The sequence below is a fragment of the Phocoena sinus genome, chromosome 11 (genome assembly GCF_008692025.1).
Source record: "Phocoena sinus isolate mPhoSin1 chromosome 11, mPhoSin1.pri, whole genome shotgun sequence".
Classification (NCBI taxonomy): domain Eukaryota; kingdom Metazoa; phylum Chordata; class Mammalia; order Artiodactyla; family Phocoenidae; genus Phocoena; species Phocoena sinus.
In genome coordinates this window covers 78,531,499-78,554,418 of record NC_045773.1, presented here as the reverse complement: position 1 = coordinate 78,554,418, position 22,920 = coordinate 78,531,499, and the positions used below count along the sequence as shown (strand labels likewise).

Genomic DNA, 22,920 nt, shown 5'->3' with positions numbered 1-22,920 from the left:
CTCATTGTAGTTTTGATTTGCATTTCTCTAATGATTAGTGATGTTGAGCATCCTTTCATGTGTTTGTTGGCAATCTGTACATCTTCTTTGGAGAAATGTCTATTTAGGTCTTCTGCCCATTTTTGGATTGGGTTGTTTGTTTTTTTGATATTGAGCTGTATGAGCTGCTTGTGTATTTTGGTGATTAATCCTTTGTCACTCCACTGGTTTCTTACTTAAGATCCAGGATGGGAGTTGGGGATTCTGTGTATCCCTGAAATTGGATAAGACATTTTGAGAATATGACTGTGTATTTTTTTTTTTGTAGGAAGTAGGTCTACAGTGTACATCGAATTGTCAAAGGAGTGTGTCTCATAAATTATTAAAAACTACTAAATAATTCCCCTACTTTCAGATAGGATTGCACAGAACCAATTTAGTTAAGAATCTGTTATATTTTAAAAGATTTTTTAGCAGGCACTTTCAGAGCAGCGACCCATACAAGTGTTTCACAGTTGCCTTTCTCAGGGAAATCTATCCTTTTACCTACTAATGCTCCCCACTCTACTTTTTTCAACCTTAATCAGCTGGCAGCCCTTGGGAAAGCTGAATAATTTCAGTCCTCTAACACAGTGCTTCTCAATGATATTATTATTGAGAATTACTGAAAAAAATATTATTACCGGAGCAGCAACAGTAGCAGCACCTGGGATTTTGTTAACAGTGCGAATCCTTGGGACCTACTGTATCAGAAAATTTACAGCAAGTAAACATTTTAGTATTTCTCCTCTGAGCTTCTTGAGTATAATCTGTAAAAATATGCAGTCACTGTGCTGTACACCTGAAACTAACATAATATTGTAAATCAACTATACTTCAATAAAAGTTAAGAAATGTAGAGCTCTAAAAATGTCCTGTTGCTGCTTTTGGGGTCATCATCTTTACTTTTCCCCCAAATTGTACTTCTAACAAAAGAAGAATTTTCTTTCTTCATATGATAGGTTGCTAAAGCATCTTGTCAGTCTAATACTCTGTATTTGTTTAAAATCAGCAAGATCTTTGCTCTTTTGGTTTCCTGCATTTATATCTTGAGTTATACCACATGACTTCTTCATGGAAACTTTGACTTTTCCATGAGGCATGAAAAGCTAAAGTGATTAAGGTCGCACAGCTATTTTGTGGCAGAACCTTGAGTAAAATCCATGGATTCTGATCCCCAACGCTGGGCACTTTTCATAATCCACCTTGTCAATTTGCATCCACCTAATCACCCATAATGAGTTCATTATTTTATAGGTGTTAAGCCTGTTTTTATTTGCCCCAGGGCTTACTAACTGGAAAGTTCTCATGTTTCCTCTATCCATACAAGACTCTTACTTTCCAGACATTTTAATTGCTGTAATTCTTTGGGAACACAGTCACAGAACCTACTATGTGTTAGGTGCTTTGGAATATACCAGCAATAATAATACTATTTGTGTGTGATTGAATAATGGCAAACCCTCTCATGTACTTGTCTTATCCCTTGCTGCATGCAGCCCTGTGATGTAGGCAGGCCTCTTAGCTTCAAGCTCATAGCCCTTGATAACATGTGTTACGTACCTGCATGAACGAGCTAGCTGCAGAGGTAGAAGGCTAGAGAAAATTTTTCTTTTCTATTTTATTAAGGTTTTCAGGCAGAGATGCTCCCAAACCATCTCATGTAGAGATTTGTTCATCCTCCTGTTAAAGGTTATTGCCAGTCTGGCTTGGTGATGCTTTTTACATCGTGTCTCATGACCTGGAAAGAAATGGTCTCAGGGTCAGAGGGCTTCAAATCATTGCTATTCTTCTTTATGAAATGTTAATGGTCATAACGCTATGAGAATCAAGAACTTCTGTTAATCAAGAGATCCCATAAAGAGAATGAAAAGTCTAGCCACAAATCTGGAGAAGGTATTAGTAAGCATATAACCTCTGTAGGATTAGTACCCAGAATATAAAACTCACAAATCAATAAGGAAAAGACAAGCATTCCAATAGAAAAAAAGGCAAATGACAGAAATGGGAATTTCATAGAAGGGAAAATATGTTGTTACTAAACATATAAAAACTCGCTCAACCTATAAAATAATGATGAAAATTCAAATAAGGCCACAATGAGATGCTGTTGTATACTCACTGGACTGGCCAAAATTAAGAGTCTGATAATCCCAAGTGCTGACAATTATGTGGGTTACTGGGAAGTCATAAATATAGGTGGTAGGAACGTGAAATGACACAACCACTTTGGAAATAACATGGCACTGTCTTGTAAGGTTGAACTTGCACCTACCCTATGAGTAGACAATTTTCTTAGAGGTATACACCCTAGAGAAAATTCCATACATGTTTGTAGTAGCAAAACCTGGGAATTACCCAAAAGTCCATTGGTGACAGAATAGGTAAATATATTGTAGTACTTTCACAGAATGCAGTGTTGAACAGCAGTGAAAATGTTTGAACAACAGTTACATGCAATAATAGGGCTAAATCTTGGAAACATAATATCGAGTGAAGAAAGCAGGTCTAAGGATATTATGCCATGTAGTCTATTTTCTAAAGTTCAAAAAGAAGTAAAACTCAACAATCTCCTGTTTAGGATACAAACCCATGTGAGAAAGCTATTTAAAAAATGCAAGTGTTTGTTTCTGAGAATGAGGAGGAAGTGGGTAAACTTGGCCAGGAGCACATAGACTGGAGAGCATCTTGACGGTATTGGCTTATGTTGGCTGAATTTATGGTACATTCACATGAGTTTTCTGACTAGATGATTCATATTTTACAAAAACATGATTTGTATCTTCTGTATGAATTATGTACACATAGTACACTTTTAAGAAGAGTAAATGAATAAGTTTATTTTCCTATTGGTCAAGGAAAAACACATGGGCTTGGTTGATGTAATAAAGTAAGGCCTTTAGTTCTTTCTGTGGTTATTACCTAACCCAACGTTGACCATTTCATGCAGTGTCCTTGGCTTTCCTGTGTGGCCTGAGGCCTGAGGAGGAGAACTGTGAGACCTCCTGCTGCAGCTACGTGCAGTGTGATTTGACTGTTGCTGTGGGGACAGAGAGCCTGCCCGAATCATGGCCTTATTTCTACACCTGTGAAGAGAGTTCCCGATGCATCTGTGCCCAAGATCGTTGGACAGAGTCCGTCTTTCCATCTTTCTCAGGCCTCTTCATCAGGTAACCCAGTCCTCTCCCTCCCTGACCTTCCCCACGAATGCATAGCCAGTGGATTAATGGAATTCTCAGGAACTGCAGGCTGCGTGGACACAGCCCTAGGGCCAACCCTCTTGTTGGAGGGACTGTTCCATTGTGGATTCCAGCCAGTCTGCATATCAAAGAGTCTCCTGTCTTTTCAAGTGTTCAAGAGAACATCTGAAAAATCTGCCCAGTAAACAGCCTGCTTTGTTCTTGCTTAGATTTTAATATTTATCTTCCGATCCAGAGGCAACATCTGGTGAATGCCAATGGGGGGAAAAGATTAGACATTATGAAAAACAGAAGGCTCTTTTCCCGTTTCCTTTTTCTTTTCTTTCCAAACAGATTCACAAGTATGAGAAAAAGTCATAGAGAAATCCAGCAGATTGTGCAATGTTTATTCAGAAGAAAGGGGGATGCATGGGCCGAAGGACTGTAGGTCTAGGATTTAAAAGCCATAGGCTTATACGTTTTTGAACTTAAAAAGCAAACAAATAAATACCACAACTTTCCAGGTAAAAATCCCTTTTTCTAAACACATTTAAAAAAAAGTGTGGCCCTGTCGGTTGCTCTAGATGACCTTCATTTCTGCAAGCAGCTTCCTTACTGTGAAGTGTGATATTTCAGTGCTGAATGTGGCCCTGCGTCCTTCTTTATTTCTTATCTAGATAGAGTGGTTACATCCGATTATTTAATGAAGGCCTCTTTCCCCATTAAAAAATAAAACTAAACAAGACCAACTACCCAGAGGAAAAGTGAGAACAGCCCTTTCCATGGCAGTCAGAATTCTGATGTCCTAAGACAGCCCGTGTTTTACTTTTTAACATCTTTATTGGAGCATAATTGCTTTACAGTGGTGTGTTAGTTTCTGCTTTATAACAAAGTGAATCAGCTATACATATACATATATCCCCATATCTCCTCCCTCTTGCATCTCCTCCCACCCTCCCTATCCCACCCCTCTAGGCGGTCACAAAGCACCGAGCTGATCTCCTTGTGCTATGCGGCTGCTTCCCACTAGCTATCTGTTTTACATTTGGTAGTATATAGAAGTCCATGCCACTCTCTCACTTCGTGCCAGCTTACCCTTCCCCCTCCATGTGTCCTCAAGTCCATTCTCCACATCTGCGTCTTTATTCCTGTCCTGCCACTAGGTTCTTCAGAATCTTTTTTTTTTTTTTTTTAGATTCCATATATATGTGTAAACATAGGGTATTTGGTTTCTCTTTCTGACTTACTTTGCTCTGTATGACAGACTCTAGGTCCATCCACCTCACTACAAGTAACTCAATTTTGTTTCTTTTTATGGCTGAGTAATATTCCATTGTATATATGTGCCACATCTTCTTTATCCATTCATCTGTCAATGGACACTTAGGTTGCTTCCATGTCCTAGCTATTGTAAATAGTGCTGCAATGAACATTGTGGTACATGACTCTTTTTGAATTATGGTTTTCTCAGGATGTCTGCCCAGTAATGGGATTGCTGGGTCATTTGGTAGTTCTATTTTTAGTTTTTTAAGGATCCTCCATACTGTTCTCCATAGTGGCTGTATCAATTTACATTCCCACCGACAGTACAAGAGGATTCTTTTCTCCACACCCTCTCCAGCATTTCTTGTTTGTGGATTTTTTGATGATGGCCATTCTGACTGGTGTGAGATGATATCTCATTGTAGTTTTGATTTGCATTTCTCTAATGATTAGTGATGTTGAGCATCCTTTCATGTGTTTGTTGTCAATCTTTTTATCTTCTTTGGAGAAATGTCTATTTAGGTCTCCTGCCCATTTTTTGTTGTGGTTGTGTGTTTTTTTGATGTTGAGCTGCATGAGCTGCTTGTAAATTTTGGAGATTAATCCTTTGTCAGTTGCTTCATTTGTGAATATTTTCTCCCATTCTGAGGGTTGTCTTTTCATCTTGTTTGTGGTTTTCTTTGCTGTGCAAAAGCTTTTAAGTTTCATTAGGTCCTATTTGTTTATTTTTGTTTTTATTTCCATTTCTCTAGGAGGTGGGTTGAAAAGGATCTTGCTGTGATTTATGTCATAGAGTGTTCTGCCTATGTTTTCCTCTAAGAGTTTGATAGTGTCTGGCCTTACGTTTAGGTCTTTAATCCATTTTGAGTTTATTTTAGTGTAGGGTTTTAGGGAGTGTTCTAATTTCATTCTTTTACATGTACCTGTCCAGTTTTCCCAGCACCACTTATTGAAGGGGCTGTCTTTTCTGTGTTGTATATTCTTGCCCCCTTTATCAAAGGTAAGATGACCATAGGTGCATGGGTTTATCTCTGGGCTTTCTATCCTGTTCCATTGATCTATATTTATGTTTTTGTGCCAGTACCTTACTGTCTTGATTACTGTAGCTTTGTAGTATGGTCTGAAGTCAGGGAACCTGATTTCTCCAGCTCTGTTTTTCTTTCTCAAGATTGCTTTGGCTATTCCATACAAATTGTGAAAGTTTTTGTTCTAGTTCTGTGAAAAATGCCATTGGTAGTTTGATAGGGATTACATTGAATCTCTAGATTGCTCTGCGAAGTATTTTCATTTTCACAATGTTGATTCTTCCAATCCAAGAACATGGTATATCTCTCCATCTGTTTTATCAACTTTAATTTCTTTCATCAGTGTCTTATAGTTTTCTGCATACAGGTCTTTTGTCTCCTTAAGTAGGTTTATTCCTAGGTATTTTATTCTTTTTGTTGCAATGGTAAATGGGAGTGTTTCCTTAATTTCTCTTTCAGATTTTTCATCATTAGTATATAGGAATGCAAGAGATTTTTATGCATTAATTTTGTGTCCTGCTACTTTACCAAATTCATTGATTAGCTCTAGTAGTTTTCTGGTAGCATCTTTAGGATTCTCTATGTATAGTATCATGTCATCTGTAAACAGTGACAGTTTTATTTCTTCTTTTCTGATTTGGATTCCTTCTATTTCTTTTTTGTCTCTGATTACTGTGGCTAAAACTTGCAAAACTATGTTGAATAATAGTGGTGAGAGTGGACAACCTTGTCTTGTTCCTGATCTTAGTAGAAATGGTTTCAGTTTTTCACCATTGAGATTGATGTTGGCTGTGTGTTTGGCATATATGGTCTTTATTATGTTGAGGTAAGTTCCCTCTATGCCTACTTTCTAGAGGGTTTTTATCATAAATGGGTGTTGAATTTTGTCGAAAGTTTTTCTGCATCTATTGAGATGGTTATATAGTTTTTCTCCTTCAATTTGTTAACATGGTTTATCACACTGATTGATTTGTGTATATTGAAGAATCCTTGCATCCCTGGGATAAACCCTACTTGATCATGGTGTATGATCCTTTTAATGTGCTGTTGGATTCTGTTTGCTAGTATTTTGTTGAGGATTTTTGCATCTATGTTCATCAGTGATACTGGCCTGTAGTTTTCTTTCTTTGTGACATCTTTGTCTGGTTTTGGTATCAGGGTGATGGTGGCCTTGTAGAATGAGTTTGGGAGTGTTCCTCCCTCTGCTATATTTGGAAGATTTTGAGAAGGATAGGTGTTAACTCTTCTCTAAATGTTTGATAGAATTCACCTGTGAAGCCATCTGGTCCTGGGCTTTTGTTTGTTGGAAGATTTTTAATCACAGTTTCAATTTTAGTGCTTGTGATTGGTCTGTTTATATTTTCTATTTCTTCCTGGTTCAGTCTCTGAAGGTTGTGCCTTTCTAAGAATTTGTCCATTTCTTCCAGGTTGTTCATTTTATTGGCATAGAGTTGCTTGTAGTAATCTCTCATGATCCTTTGTATTTCTGCAGTGTTAGTTGTTACTTCTCCATTTTCATTTCTAATTCTATTGATTTGAGTCTTCTTTTTTTTCTTGATGAGTCTGGCTAATGGTTTATCAATTTTGTTTATCTTCTCAAAGGACCAGCTTTTAGTTTTATTGATCTTTGCTATTGTTTTCTTCATTTCTTTTTCATTTATTAATTCTTCATACTTTGATCCAGCGATTTTACTTCCAGGACTTTAAGAAAGCAGTTGGAAATATGTAACATTTATGAAGAACTATAGTCTTCAACGCTTTAGGTATATTAACAAAAACAGTTGAAATGAAGTAAGCCTTTAGTAATAAAGAATGAATCCAAGTGATAATATACTAAGAACCTTGAAAAACCATGGTGTAGAACATTTAACCAAAGAAGGAAATGCTTAAAATATACTGAGGAGTGAAAGGTACAGGTCACAAAATAGTGCCTCAATGAAGTCCTGATGGTGTTTATAGTACATGTACATGTGTCACACAACAGGTGATTGGGAAAAAGACCGGACGATGTATTTTAAAATGCTGACAGTGCCTATCCCTAGGGGGCTGGAGGACTGATCATATTTGTTTTCTTCATTGAGTTTTTATGTAATTTTTTTCAGTGAACATGTACTAATTTAATAACCAGAAAACACAATATAAATTTTACATGGGGTGCTAGGAATATCATGTGCTAAATAGCTTACCTTGGTTCCTCCTAAGATTGTGCTTGTGAACGCAGAGAACTACTTTCCAGCGTCTTTGCAAAGAACCCATTTCCATTAAATGGTTTAACCCCCTGCCAGCCACTACCACTATGGATTTGATGTCATTTGGCAAAGACAGACATTTGTATCTGTGGCAAATATATGCCCAGTTTGTCCATCCATCCATCCATCCATCCATCCAGTAGTTTTATCTAGTGTTTATTATGTTCCAGGTACTGTGCCAGGAGCTGGTGACTCAATGGTGAATGAGATGCAAAGTCCCTGTCCTTAAGAGTAGTGGAGGAGGCCAGACAATAAACAAGATGATCACATGTTCTGATAAGGGCTATAAAGTGATAAAAAACAATGGAGGCTGCTTTAAAAAATTTTTTTATTTCATTTTTTGTTATTATTATTTTTTAAATTGCAGTATAGTTGATTTACAATGTTGTATTAGTTTCAGGTGTACAGCAAAGTGATTCAGTTATACAAATATATTATATATATATATATATATATATGTTCTTTTTCAGATTCTTTTCCCTTTTAGATTATTACAAGATACTGAATATAGTTCCCTGCGATACACAGTAGGTAGTGATATCAAATGATATTTGTCTTTCTCTGTTGGGCTTACTTAGTATGATAATCTCTAGGTCCATCTATTTTGCTACAAATGACATTATTTCATTCTTTTTTATGGCTGAGTAATATTCCACTGTGTGTGTCTCTCTCTGTGTGTGTGTGTGTGTGTGTGTGTGTGTGTGTGTGTGTATGTGTATATATCTCACATCTTCTTTATCCTTTCATCTGTCAGTGGACATTTAGGTTACTTCCATATCTTGGCTATTGTAAATAGTGCTGCAGTGAACATTGGAGTGCATGTATCTTTTTTTTTTCCCCCCAAGGGAAAGATACTCATTTATTTATTTTTATATTTTTTTACATTTTTTTTGAATTTTATTTTATTTATTTTTTTTATACAGCAGGTTCTTATTAGTTATCCATTTTATACATATTAGTGTATATATGTCAATCTCAATCTCCCAATTCAACCCCCGCCCCCCGCCCCCGGAGTGCATGTATCTTTTTGAATTATAGTTTTCTCTAGATATATGCCCAGGTGTGGGATCACTGGATCAGCTCAGAGGAGGTTTCTCTGAAGAAGTGCCTTTTCAGCTGAGCTAAGGACAAGTGTCATTATGGAGAGTCAGGCAGTGGGGGCAGCAAGTGCAAAGGACCCATCAAGTTGCACGAACTGCCAGAGGTCAGAAGGGCAGGAGTAGGGTTAGAAGGAGGAAAAGTGGCTCGAGAGGAGCTCGGGGATGTATTAAGGCCTCAAAGGCCATAGTAAGGAGTTTGGATTCTATTCTAAGAACAGACTAAGTATCTTTCTAAAGTCCCAGTCAAGCCCCGGCAGTGTCAGGACTGGAACCCAAGGCTTCTGACTCACAGTGTCCTCAGCATGATGCTGTATTGTTGGCCTCAGTAACAGAACCTTGGCTGGGCTGTGAGGGTCCAGGAAATTCGAGACATGGGAAGCAATTTCAGGCTAAGTGAGGGAGACAGAATGATGGCATGTGTTTTTACTGCCTACCATAGAGAGTGCATCCAAGGAGAATATCTGCTTACTTTTGGATCTGGTTGGACCGACTGAAAGAGCAATAGACCGGGACTCAGGAAACTTAGCTTCTAGAACTCTCTCTCCCACCATTTGGGCCAAATATTCTTACCACATTCCCTCAAAATAAATATTTGTGTGCACGCGTGTGTGCATGCACATCCATATCATCTATATCTGTATTTCTCTGAGTACCTATATGTCTATAGTTAAAACTGGCCAACTGTGCTCCTTAATTTGTAGGATGGTTGTGGAAGAAAACACAACATAGTAGTATTAAGAAACTTTGAAATTTTGCAAATGTTAGTCCATTTTTGACATCCTGGTGTCTCTGCTCATCTTGATGATGGCTTTTTAATGAAAAAAACTTCTCGTCATATAATCAGGGCCAAAAAAGAAAAGAAATATGAGCTAAAGGTTGTGAAAAAGTCTAAGCCAGCAGAAAAGGGTTTTAACTCTTTCAGAGCAAAAAGAACATGATTTGTTTTCACTTTCTTCTTGTATCGGGAAGCAGGGCACACAGGGTGGGAAGCAGCCTGGAAACACAGGACATTGCAAGGCAGAGTCAGGGATGCCGTGGTGCCCAGGCCTACGCCTGACATCACAGAGGTGTGAAGGACCTTCTGTACCATGGTCACTAGTCTTTCCTGGGAAGATCAGTGGCCCCACTGTGACATCTGCTTCTTCTGTCGTGTGCCTACGACTGCGGGGAACAGACTGTCTCCTCCGGGAACGGCCTGGAAAGCCACAGCGACCCTTGTTACAGCATTGACAGATATCAGCAGGGTCTTCTACTGGGGGACCAGCTGTTAGAGCACTTGCTGAAGAAACAGGCTTTGTTTAATTTGTTCAGGACTCGGTCAGCTGGAGTGACCTTCCAATGGCAGGTGATATATATTGTGTTTCTGGAGTCACTAGCAAAATGGAATAATCCGCTGTGAGCTGGTGGGCATTGCTACAGGCAGATGAAAAGAGGGCAGGGTGACTTACCTCCTTTTACTCTAACCTTTGCTGATGAAGAACCTAGAAGGGGCAGAAGAAGTCTTGTTAGGAGGTGGAAGCCCATGATCAAGAAAGGTTGTAAAGGTCACTCCTTCCCTTGAGTTCAAGTCAGTATCCCAGGTCATCATATAGTGAGTATAATAAAACCCTGCTCATATGAGTGAAGATCCACAGTTGGAAATGAACATGAGAGGGGAGCACAGAACAGAGAGGTGACAGGCAAATATTCTTTCCCTTGCCTAAGAAGCAAAAAAAGGGAATTCTGGAAAGGTAGACAACTAAGTTTACATTATCCCTGACAAAATTCCAGAATGAATTATTAATCAGATGGCTTGTGAGCCTTCAGAAATGGGAGTAGCAATCTGGGAACCGATTCACAAGGAACGAGATGGTGTGGAAAACCAACTTCATTTCCTTTCTGATGGCTTTATAAGAGATTTATAATGGCAATGGTGATGGAGAGCTTCTTACACTATTCTAGCAACCCTCCTACCCCCCGCCCCCCAGTAGCAAAAGAAAGGTTCTAGCTGCAAAGCCCAAGGTACCCTGTCACAGAATCAAGTTGCTTTGAAGTCAGGTGTTTTATTTGAAAAGTCCATGTGAATTTTGCATTCTACTTCATCATATTTCCATAGGTATCTAAATATTACATTTTAATTTGAAAGTTAAATTACTTTGCTTTGCTTTTCTGAATCTTTGCATGCAAGTGACACTCCAGGAGCAAATACTGTGTTTATCCTGTGGCTTTGTCTACCCTTGGATGATGGCTCAGCTAAATGGATGTGTAGCTACATTACAGGCTCAGATTCAAAATGTATTTGAGCAATGGGTCCACATCAGTGAGACGACCCGTAACAACAATGAATGTAAATTCCCACATTGACATTTCAACAATAATACCACCTATGTCACTACCACCTAAAACTATAACAAGAACTGACTTTATCGGACACTTCCTTGCACCAGATTCTGGGCAGGTCCTTTTGTAGGCTTCATTTTGCTCCATTCCCCAAACACCTCTTTAAAAGAGTATCTTTATGATTAGTAACTTCATTTTGTAAACATGGAAAACAAAGCTTAGAGAGTCATGTCTTCAACAATGTCAGATGGATGGTAAATATCTGCTCGGGGATTCGAATCTAGCTGGCTGGCTTTCAAGCCTCACTTTTGCATTATAATGCTTCTCAGAAAATCGGCTGAACACATGCAGCATGGTGAAATCCTCAGGTAATTGTGGCTCTGAGACTTTGAGTTCACCACCATCTTAATTTAAGCTTAGGGGCTACAAAATGAACACAGCATTAGGTGCCATGGTGGGGAGGGCTTCGATAAAGGGAGACCACAGCCTCAATGGTCAGCCAAACTGGGCTGCACAATATTAACACATTGCCAGTCTACAGTAGGTGTAGAAGACAGTGAGTATGAAGTCATGTCCTGGGTGGATACGGAGCTGGGAACGTTTTAGCATGAAGACGAGGAGGTGACGTAGATGTGATAGTTACCCTGCTCATTATTTCTAGCAAAGTGTGGGAGAAACCATTTCGACATTGATTTGAAAAAAGATGTTCTAGTTGGACATGAGTTATAGTTTCTCAAGCAGTAATCTTTTGCCCTTTTCATCACCAGTCCTGGTCTTCCCGTGGGATATGCCAACTTCGTGGTGATGTCCCATCAGCATCTCAAAACTTGGGAGTATTGCTCTAGGAGACGGGACCCCTTGGATTCTCATCTCGGAGTTGCCTTATTTTTGTGTTTGACTTTATGCAAATCACCAATCTCTTTGAGTTACTTTTTTTTTTTTTTTTTTTTTGCAGTACGCGGGCCTCTCACTGTTGTGGCCTCTCCCGTTGCGGAGCACAGGCTCCGGACGCTCAGGCTCAGTGGCCATGCCTCACGGGCCCAGCTGCTCCGCGGCATGTGGGATCTTCCCGGACCGGGGCACGAACCCGTGTCCCCTGCATCAGCAGGCGGACTCTCAACCACTGCGCCACCAGGGAAGCCCTGAGTTACATTTTTTATGCCTCTACCTAATTTACCAGCTGAAATGAGATCATACGTATGAAACTGTTAAAAAGTGTAAAACATCATGCATTATTATAACTAATAATCTTGGAGGTAGTTGCAACAATGCGTAAAGCCAGGATTATTCTTGAGTAAATATCACACCTGTTCGGGGCCATACCCTGCAAACTCCATGCTCTCCTCTCCTCTGGACCACATATTTGTAGACTTTCTGTAATGCTACACTGCAGTTTTTCATTCTAAATCCAGTCTGGTTTCTCTCCTTAAAGCAAGAGGACTTTTAAATCAAGTGGCTGGTAGTATAACTGGCACATATATCGAATCTCCTTAGTCTGGGCGGTTAAGTAAGTTTAATTAATTTACTAAGTTAATGTTCCACTGCTAGCAACAGAGCCTCATTGCCATCAGCTGGGGAGAGGGAATTGAAAGCCTAAATGAGCTCATTTTTTCACAGTTGGAATTAGGGACCAGTTAGCCAGTTGTGTGGGTTTTCCAATTTCTCCATCTGCCCTGGGGGGATTCAGGCAATTCACTCCCCCATCACTGAATGTAAGAACAGGAAGAGGGAAGGGGAAAAGAAAAAAAAATTTTTTCCCCAACATTTGCTTCCATTTTTGGAACTGGAAGTATTATCTGTGCATTGCTTCTTTGGTTGGGTTTGGAGAAGCTTTTGCTAATGTTCCTGATAGAGCTGGAAAAGAGAAAGGCCTCAGTGAAAGATATTTACCATGTGCATTTTCATTGCAGGGTGTGCAGATAAAGGGAAAACAAATAAACAATAAAAGAATGGAAACAAAATTACAGAAATTTGCAAAATTTGACAAATGGTGGCCTGTGGTTGCCACAAGCTAATGGCTTGCAATGATTAATAAGAGTAAAAATAATTGCATTTCATTAAGATTGATGACACCCCATTTAACCTCCCCTCTCGTTTCAGCCCTAAAGTGGAAAGAGATGAAGTTCTCATCTATAATAGCTCCTGTACCATTACCATGGAAACTGAGGCAAAGATGGAGTGTGAGACGCCTAATCAGCCAATTACCGCCAAGATTACTGAGATACAGAAAAGCTGGGGCCAGAACACTCAGGTATAATCAAATCTTTTTTACAGACTGATTCAAACAGCTCAAATTAAATTTGTAATATTGTGTACATTAAAAAAACAATTTAGCCCAAATGGCAGCGATATATAATATTAAATGCTCTCAAACTTTGAGGAGCTGGTCTAATGCACAGCATCTGAATTCATAGCTAACTATGGTTAATCATATATTTTCTCAAAAATAAATGAGTGCTGCCTGGGCTCTTTTAAAGCAAATTCTGAACAGATAATCTCAGCATTTTGTCCTGCTTTCCGCGAGCATGTTTGAAGGAAGCTCTCAGTGGTTTATTTCTCCATGAAATAAATGGCCTACAATTTAACCAGGCCCTTCTGGAAGGTTTCCAAATCACTCAGCCATCCTCAGTTGGTGGGATGGCAGCGTCTCCTGGTCCATCCCGAAAAGTCTGCGGGGTCATCTGTCCAGCCTCCCTTACCTCACCCATCCATTTTTAAAGCATCTTAGCCACCCCTCCAAGTGGGTTTTGTAAGAATGTGTCCTTAAAAGTCCCTTGTGGGAGATTCCACAGCCTCCCAGGAAATTTTCGAAAATTGAAATCAGAGACAAAGGACTGTTTGGAAATGTATCAGATAATCTTTTACAACTCTCCAGGCTTCTCATGGTACACAGATAAAAAATAATATTTATTGAGCACCTACTCCCTTAGGTGTCTTTCTCTTTATGAAAGCGATCCTCAGATCTCCCTCTTTTGTCTCTTTTATTGGAACAAACATTTATTTTGAGCGCCTATTAAGTAACACACGCTATCGGAGATCCTCTCATGAATGCTGCTCCGATGAAATCTTTGCAATCCCAAACTGTACCTCCTGGGTTCGCGAGGCCTGTTTTTCTATAACTTTTGGGCTGGTGCTGAAAAAGCATGCAGTTACAAATAATGTGATTTTTCTGTCCTTTCTAAGCTGTTCCCTGTCTGCCTTTCCACCCCCTGTCCCCCGGGGTCTCCCTGTCCATCCTATTACCTCCTAGGCTTTTCACACCCCTTTCTCAAACCTTCAGGTTGTTGCACAGGGCTGTTGCTTCTTCCTTCATTGTGTCCCCCCCTGCCAAATTCACCTCTTCCTTTCAGTGTATTGATAGCTTTAATTCTTTATCTGCAGCACTGTCGTCCCCTAATCACAGCCTCCTCTTCATGCCCGTGCCCCTTCTCAGCAGTTGGCTGGCAGTGATGTCTCAAAGGTTTACTGTAGTGAGTGAGGCTGCTGAATCCGCATTGAATTGTAGAAAGAGAGCTGTGGGCTGAAGACCAGCTGTGGGACACTGAGCATTCTTTAAGGCTTTCCGGGCTTAAGTTTCCACCTGGGGAATAATAAGCTGGGTTGTTAGGGTGCACCTCTGAGCAAATGCCGGTGACAGGGAGGGAGAGGCAGGTAGCACAGGGGTTAGGGGCTTTGAGCTGGACTGCTGGGAATGGAATACATCAGTTGCTCCCTGGGAGACTTCAGGCAACTTAGCCCCTCTGTGCATCAGTTTTCTCATCTGTAACGTCGGGAGAAAAATGGTACCCACCCCCCAAATAGGGTTGGTATGAGGATTCTAGCATGTGAGCTGCTGTGAACTGCACGTCACACACAGTAAATGTCCAATGTTGGTTGTTCTTGTCCATGCTCATTTGCTAGTCTCAGTGCTAGAAAATAATACAGGATCCTTTCTCCATAGTGCTTGCTGCTTTGACCAGATCATTTCACTTCTTAGATTTCATTGAATTTCCCATCATCTCAAAGACTAATTTTGAGTTTTTTGAGGGCCTTAAATGTCTGTCATCTTTAAATGTTTATACAGCATGTATTTATTGAGCTCCAATCATGTTCAAGGTCCTCTACTATGAAAGGGAAAAAAAAATGTGGAAAGAGACCCCTCTTTAGGGGGCAGTAGGGAAGACAGGTCGTGTATGGAGGTAGGTGAGGTTCAAAGAAGGACATGAAGAGTCAGTTCATCACAGTTGGATGTAATGTTGGACACCATCTGACCAGTGACTCAGCAAGGGATGAGTTAACTGAGGTCCATAAAGAGAGGTGATCTGATAAATCACACAGCTGTAATTTGGCATCATAACCCATGCAGCCATAAGTCATTGTGGAGGAAATAAGCCAATTAATCTTTAGGAACCAGAGGGGCATGTGTCTAAACCTACTAGGCTAATGTCAGTGCCTAGGAAACTCCAGTCCTGGGATGTATGGTTGTCCCATAGATGCTGGGAAGTCTGGGGACCTTAGGTACACAATTGCCTTTTCTGGGCCTGGGAAGAACCAACACTGCCAGATGCTTTATCAGGGCTAGAGTTCTGGTCTCTAGGTCCAAGTACTATGTGAGAACCTTGGAACACTAGTTCCATGGAATGTTAATAAGTATTCTGGGATAAAAGGGTTCCAAACTCAAATGCATTTATGAAAGTTGGATTAAATATATATATATATTTATATATAAAACATATATATATATATATATATATATATGTTTATTGAGAGCATTCAGTATGTGAATATATAATGTAAAATTCTAGGAGAGGGCTGTAGTGTGGAGTATTACCTGAACCTGTTTGTCCACAGAGCCCTTTATTCCCAGAATTTCTTTGGGGGCTGGTATCTGTCCTGCTGCCCTCACTTTGGGAACTGTTGCCCATGCCATGCTCTTCCCCCTACCCTAGAGTGGAGGGTCAGAGTGGGTAAGGTTACCTTCAGATGGGGCAGTCAACTGAAGGGAGGTAGGTAGCATTTGTATTATGCCAGGAAGGATAGGCAGGATTCAGGCAGGCGGGGATGCAGAGGAAAGGTATTTTCGGTGGCGAAACGAGGATGCACGAGGCACTGAGGCAAGAACCCACAGGAATAGTGTGAAGAGCATGGTGTATATGAAGGGGATTAGTGAGTCGTAGGTTTGTAAAGATGGGCTAGGATGAGATTGTGATGGCAGGTTCAGCGTTTTTCTTTTAATTCATCAGGTGACAAGTAGTCCTCAAGGAGTTACTGCAAGATCCCAGGCGTGCTTTAGTCACATTGGTCTGGTAGCTGGGTGTGGGACGCCCTAGGAAACGGAGGGGAGATGGGTGAGAGGTAATCGAAGGAGGGAAGTGGCAGAGGGAGTGGAGGGGAGGGGACACATGCAATAGTCAGCAAAGTGTTCAGAGAGATTGAAAATTCAATGTGGGAGGTGGGAAAATTATCGGTCAATTTTCCCAATGGTCTTTTCAGATGTTTGAAGTATATCTATATATCTATATCTATATATCCATGCTCTTGATTCCAGAATTGTAATCTCCGCCCAGAACTCTTTCCTGAACTTTCGATTCCCAAACTTCATTGCCTCCTGGCATCTTCACTTGGATACCGAAATGGCATCTCAAGTCTAACAGGTTCTGAGTCTAACAGGTCCTGATCTCCACTGCTGCTCTCCCCTAGCGCCTCTTCCCCCCACCATAGTCCTGAACTGAGTTGATGGCAGCTTTTCAGTTGCTTAGGCTGTGGAGGCATCCTTGATCTTCTGAATCCCATGTCAGACCCATCAGGAAATTCTGTTGTCTGTACCTTTCATCCCACTGCTTTGTAGCAAGTCTACGGCTGTCACCTCCGCCATCATCTACTGATGATTACAGAGGTGGTCTCCCTGCCTCTCCCTCTGCCTCCCCTTTCAGTCTATTCTAATGGAGCCCCAGTGACCCTTTCCAAATATGTCAGGTAATTCCACTCCTCTCAAAACCTTTCCGTGGCTCCCAAATTCTCTCTCAATAAAAGCAAGTCCTTACACTTATGTAAAGGGCCACTCTCTGCACCAGCTTCCCACCTCCAACTCCTCTTTGGCTTCACCTCTTGTTTCTGTCACCTGTACCTGGTCTGTCCAGGCCCAGCGGTTTCCTGCTGTTCCTGGAACACGCCAGGCTCACTTCCACACTGAAACTTTTGCATCTGCTCTTCCTCCTGCTTAAAATACTGTCTCCTCCTTAAAATACTGTCTTCTGCTTAAAATACTGTCTCTTTTTCTTTTTTGAATTGAAGTAGAGTTGATTTACAATATTGTGTTAGTTTCAGGTGTACAGCAAAATGACTTGATTATACACACACACACACATATATATGTATATATATATTCTTTTTCAGATTCTTTTCCATTATAGGTTATTACAAGATAATATAGTTCCCCGTAAATCCTTGTTATTTAACTATTTTATATATAGTAGTGTGTATCTGCGAATCCCAAACTCCTAATTTATCCTTCTCCCTCCCCCCTTCCCCTTTGGTAACCATAGGTTTGTTTGCTATGTCTGTGAGTCTGTTTCTGTTTTGTAAACAAGTTCATTTGTGTTAGTTTTTAGATTCCACATATAAGTGGTATTTGTCGACGGACATTTAGGTTGCTTCCATGTTTGGCTTTTGTGAATAGTGCTGCTGTGAACATTGAGGTGCATGTGTCTTTTCAAATTCGAGTTTCATCTTTTCCAGATATATGCCTAGGAGTGGGGTCACTGGATCATATGACAACTCTACTATTTTTAGTTCTTAAGGAACCTCCATACTGTTCTCCATAGTGGCTGCACCAATTTACATTCCCACCAACAGTGTAGAAGTGTTCCTCCATTCTCCATACCCTCTTCAGCATGTATTATTTGTAGACTTTTTGATGATGGCCATTCTGACTGGTGTGAGGTGATACCTCATTGTAGTTTTGATTTGCGTTTCTCTAATAATTAGCAATGTTGAGCATCTTTCTCCATCCCTTTTCAAGTACAGCCCTCTGTTTTAACTTTTTGCTGAAATGTTACTTCCTCAATGAAGCCTACTTTTACCACAAAGTTACAACCCAGCGCTGCTCACTCCATATATCATACCTACAGTTTTCCTTAGTCTGCTTTATTTTTTCCATAGTTCTTATCACCTGCTAATATATTATGTAAGATACTAATTTATTTATTATTTATTTTTTTGCCGTACGCGGGCCTCTCACTGTTGTGGCCTCTCCCGCTGTGGAGCACAGGCTCCGGACGCGCAGGCTCAGCAGCCGTAGCTCACGGGCCCAGCCGCTCCGCAGCATGTGGGATCCTCCCGGACCGGGGCACGAACCTGCGTCCCCTGTATTGGCAGGCGGACTCCCAACCACTGTACCACCAGGGAAGCCCAAGATACTCATTTATCATGTTTATTGTTTTGCATCTGACTTTTCTTGCTAGAACATGATCTCCAGGAAGGCAGAAATGCTTACCTGCTTTGTTTGATGGTGTATCCCAACTACCTAGAACAGAGCCTGAATCAGTTGTACAAATGAACAATATAGAAACACAAATAAAGGCAGTTAAAAGAAGCCTTCTCATATGTTGCTTCTCCTATTCCATCCCCTGAAGAGTATATCTGAAAGGAGACACACACACACACTCGTACACACTGGTGTACATACACTCATTTGCACACAAAGATGTTATTGCGTCATTAATACTGTTCAACTTGTATTTTTAAAAAACCTATTGACACTCTAGGGTATCAGCTCCTTGAAAAGAAGAATTTTGTTTTTTCACTGCTGTTTCCCAAAGCTTAGAACTATGCCTAATACACAGCAGATCCTGTTAAAAATTATTGAATGGACGAATGGATTTATGAATGAGTGAATGCATCATGGTCATCTTTCCATTTTAGCACAGGTACATTTGTCTCTTCTTCAGAAGACATTGATTATACCTACTGTGTATCGCCGTGGTACATGAAACAAGAGAAAAGATATTAGAAAAAGCAAAAATCTAAGAGTGCTAGAAAACACAATAAGGTGCCATAAGACAGCCAGAGGTTTTGAGGGATTTCTGAAGGATAAAGAGTGGATTGGGTTGGATGGGTAGAGAAATCACAGCAGAATAAACACAGTGCAAAGCCAGTTTAGAGAAAATGGATAGAAAGAGTCAGCTATACTTTTCAGTGGAGCTCCAGGAGAAATTCCAAACTTGAGAGGCATATAGGGCAGGTATCAGGGTAACTGAAGAAAGGATTGCTTGGGAGAACTACTAGGGCCATTTCCCTTCCTTTTCCCTCTCCCTTTCTTTTTCTCTGTCCCTGTGTACTCAGAGTGGTGGCTCTGTGGCTCTCAAGACAAAGTCTTAAGAGCAGCTCACAAAGCAAAAAGGGGGTTATTTGCTTGGGGACAGGAGATGGGTATGGTCCTTTGTGAGTATTAGGGTCTTTGTTAAACTTGGCCAAACCCAAGGCAACTCTGAAGCTCCAGGACAGACTCAGGGAAAGGAAGAAAAGGGCAGGGAAAACAGCATTCTCCTCATTTCTGCCTCGAAGGAATCCCTTTACTTTCCCTCCACTCATCCAGATGTTTCACCTAGCAATTTCGGTTGTGATAACTTGAAGAGGTTTCTCTGAACATCTGATCTGCCATATCAGTGGAAAAAGAAGTTGGAAACAGTGCTATTAAAGTTATCTGGGAGATGATTTTAAACCTAGAATCCTATACCCCATCCAATACTATCTGGAACAGAAACAAAATAAAGACATGTACGCTATACAAAATTCAGAACGTTTATCACCCCTGTGCACTCTCTGAAAAATCACGTGCTCTGGCAAACCATAAAATGAATCCAAGGATGAAGATGATATGAGAAACAAGAAACAGTAATAAACAAAGAACCTGAAAATAGCAAAACCGGAGTAAAAATGGGTGAAAATATGGCTGTGAAGCTTAACGTAGTTAACAATGAACTCTTAACCAAACCGAGGCAGGAACCTCCTGTTTCAAGTAGATATAATAAAAGGAGGACAAGAAACAGAGGCATAAACCTCCCTTTTTGATAAAGTGAGATTTTTGTAGCACATGCACAGCATTATGTGAAGATGGAAAGTATATGGGAGAATGTGGAGGACTTCATGGGGAGGGGGAAAGCCAAAATTAAGTTCCTGCAAAGGGACATTTAGATAAAAAGCAGGACAGTTTGCTCTACTGGGCCCTAGAAGAGCTTTGGATTCAGAGAAATTTAGGTACCAGGAAATGGTCATGAGGCAGGAAGGGGTTGCTTGAAATCCTCGATGAAGAGTGTCTGGAGCCCAGGACCTTGCTATTGGTGGACCCAAGCAGACATCTCTTTCCTACTCCTTCCTCCAGGAAGCAGGGGCATAATTTATGGACAGATTGATTAATTAGGTGCCTGATATCAAGCATAGGGGAGGAGGGGATGGAGAATCTTGAAGATGATTGGAAGATCTGGTTACTCTTTGAAGAGAGGTCAACCTTCCCCAACCCCGCATGAAATTCTGTCCTTTGCCCCCAGCTCCAGCATCCTGGCAATTCATGTTCTATTCTTTCCAGAAAGGAGACTAAAAGATACTTTTCTGGAGCAATTAAACCAGAGTAAAGACCCACAGATTTGGACATTTGGAAGCCTCATGACATCCCGCTTATACAGATCGTCCACTTAGATGTTTACTGTGTTGCTCTTAAATGTGAATGGACAGACTTCTGGTTTTGGCCACGAGAGAGTGATGATTTTAGACTTACCCTCCTGCTGTACACAACTGTGAAACTAGTTGGAATATATTTCAGGCTTTGGATAATAGACGGCACAAGGCTGTGATCCTTGAGAGAAGGGAAACACACAAGGAGAGCAGCTTTCTGTCTGAGAACAGTATTCCAGGGAAAGAGACCTCAGGCAGAGAGAAGCAGTCTCCCTGTGGGAGCCATCGGAGGCTGGGGCTCAGGGTTGCTTATGTAGGTAGGAGGTATGGAAATGGAAGAGGAGGTAGGAGGGATAAGAAAATATTTAATGAGATAATGGCCAACATTTTTTCAGATTTGATGAAAAATACAATCCCATAGATCCAAAAAGCTTAATGAATCCAAATCAGAGGAAACATTAAGAGATCCATTATTGGAGTTTTCAATACTGTTGAGATGTCAGTCCTAAGTAATATTTAGAGACAATGCAATTCCAATAAAACAACCCAACTTTATTTTTTGGTAGCAGTTTCCAGGCTGATTAAAAATTTCTGTGGAAATGTAATGAATAGCAAAATCTACCTTTAAAAAGAACAAACTTTGATGACTTACTCTGACCGATTTCAAGTCTACTATAAAGCTATGGTAGTCAGTAGGAGTTCCAAGCAAGATCTCATTTGAAAGGAGGTTTCTGTTGCTAAAAGTATCTTTGAAAACTCTTGCTGCAGTGTCGTGGAAGCCAGGGGAGGGGAGAAATTGAAGGAAGGGGTGATGAGGCACATCAAAAGGTAATGTGATCAGAAGGTCCTTAGTGATGCTTGAGGCTGCAGGACAGTATTGTTGGGGAGGAAAACCAGATTTTGAGGGGTTAAGGAATAAGTGAGTGGTGAGTAAATGTAGGCAGCTGATACAGATCACAAGTAGGAAGAGAAAGGAGGGATGCAGGTAAGTATCGTGGTGGGCAGCCAGCCCCTTCCTTGTGCCCATACTCACTACCTCACTATCATTGGCGCTAGGGATGGTTTCTTATGTTAAAGGTGCTTTGATTCAAGCTGGAGTCTTCCAGAATGTTACTTGATTTGACAAGACCAAGTCTCTGCAGGTCTCTCACTCTATTCATTCTTCTACTGACTACAAACTAGCTTTCACGCCCCTGATACTTGGCTGTTAAAAGAGCAAAACCCCACTGCTTAACTTAATCCCTACTTTCTGTTTAAGGAGCTTCTCCTAGAAAATTGGTGCGATACAGTGATGCAACAAATTTTACATTTTCTTTATAATGTGTATAGCTAGTTAGAGGCTAATTTGAAACTACTTTCTAGTCCCTAATTGAATTTTTTTCTTGTATTACTGAAATCCCCACACACTTTTTCTCTTTTGTTTTCTCTCCTTTCCTTTCTTCTCCTTTTGGTTTTTCTTCTTTCCTTTTATTTTTCTTTCTCTTCTCCCTTCCCTTCCCCTCCCCTCCCCTCACTTTCTTCCCCTCTCCTCTTTTCCTTTTTTTCCTTTTCTCTCTCTTCTTCCTTTTCTTCCCTTTAAACCACCTCTTTTATTCAGTGTTTGTCTTCAGGGGTGTGTGCCTTTGGAGGGAGATGCTTTTGGAAGCAGAGTTGAGCTGGTCGTTAAGCCTAAGTGCCTAACAATTAAGTGCTAGTCACCTCCCAAGATGAATGGGTATTTAACTGATTTTCCAGAACTGTATCTTTTAACTAAGAACGTACAGCAGCTCTGCAGTTAGTTCCCTGTGTGGTAGTCTCTTCCACTATCCAGTTCTCATCCGTTTTGAGCCCTAGGAAGCTTGGCACACTCCTACCCCTTTTTGAAGTGTGATGGGCCATGTCACTTGCTTAGCGTGTGGATAGAAACACTTCATGTCTCGGGCTCGACTCTCCAGCCCTCTCTTTTCCTTTGCCGTGATGACTAAATGGTCCAGAGTGTGGTGTCAACTTATAGAGGACAGCTATTCCATCCTGGAGACTTGCCAACATTTGTAGTGGACTTTGTGTTGTGCCCATGAGGATTTGGGGTTGTTCGTTACTGCACGTCATCTAGCCAGTCCTAGCTATAGACTAATGA

General features: G+C 40.7%; 1 protein-coding gene across 8 annotated transcripts in view; it reads left to right on the top strand.

The window, feature by feature from the left end:
* The window catches only part of PKHD1 (PKHD1 ciliary IPT domain containing fibrocystin/polyductin), a 603,444-nt gene that overhangs the window by 75,262 nt on the left and 505,262 nt on the right, over nucleotides 1-22,920 (top strand). For all 8 annotated transcript variants that reach the window (XM_032648750.1, XM_032648749.1, XM_032648748.1 and 5 more), the window contains 2 exons: nucleotides 2,969-3,188; nucleotides 13,254-13,404. In XM_032648750.1, coding sequence (XP_032504641.1) covers nucleotides 2,969-3,188; nucleotides 13,254-13,404 — 371 coding nt within the window. The remainder of the gene's footprint in view (nucleotides 1-2,968; nucleotides 3,189-13,253; nucleotides 13,405-22,920) is intronic.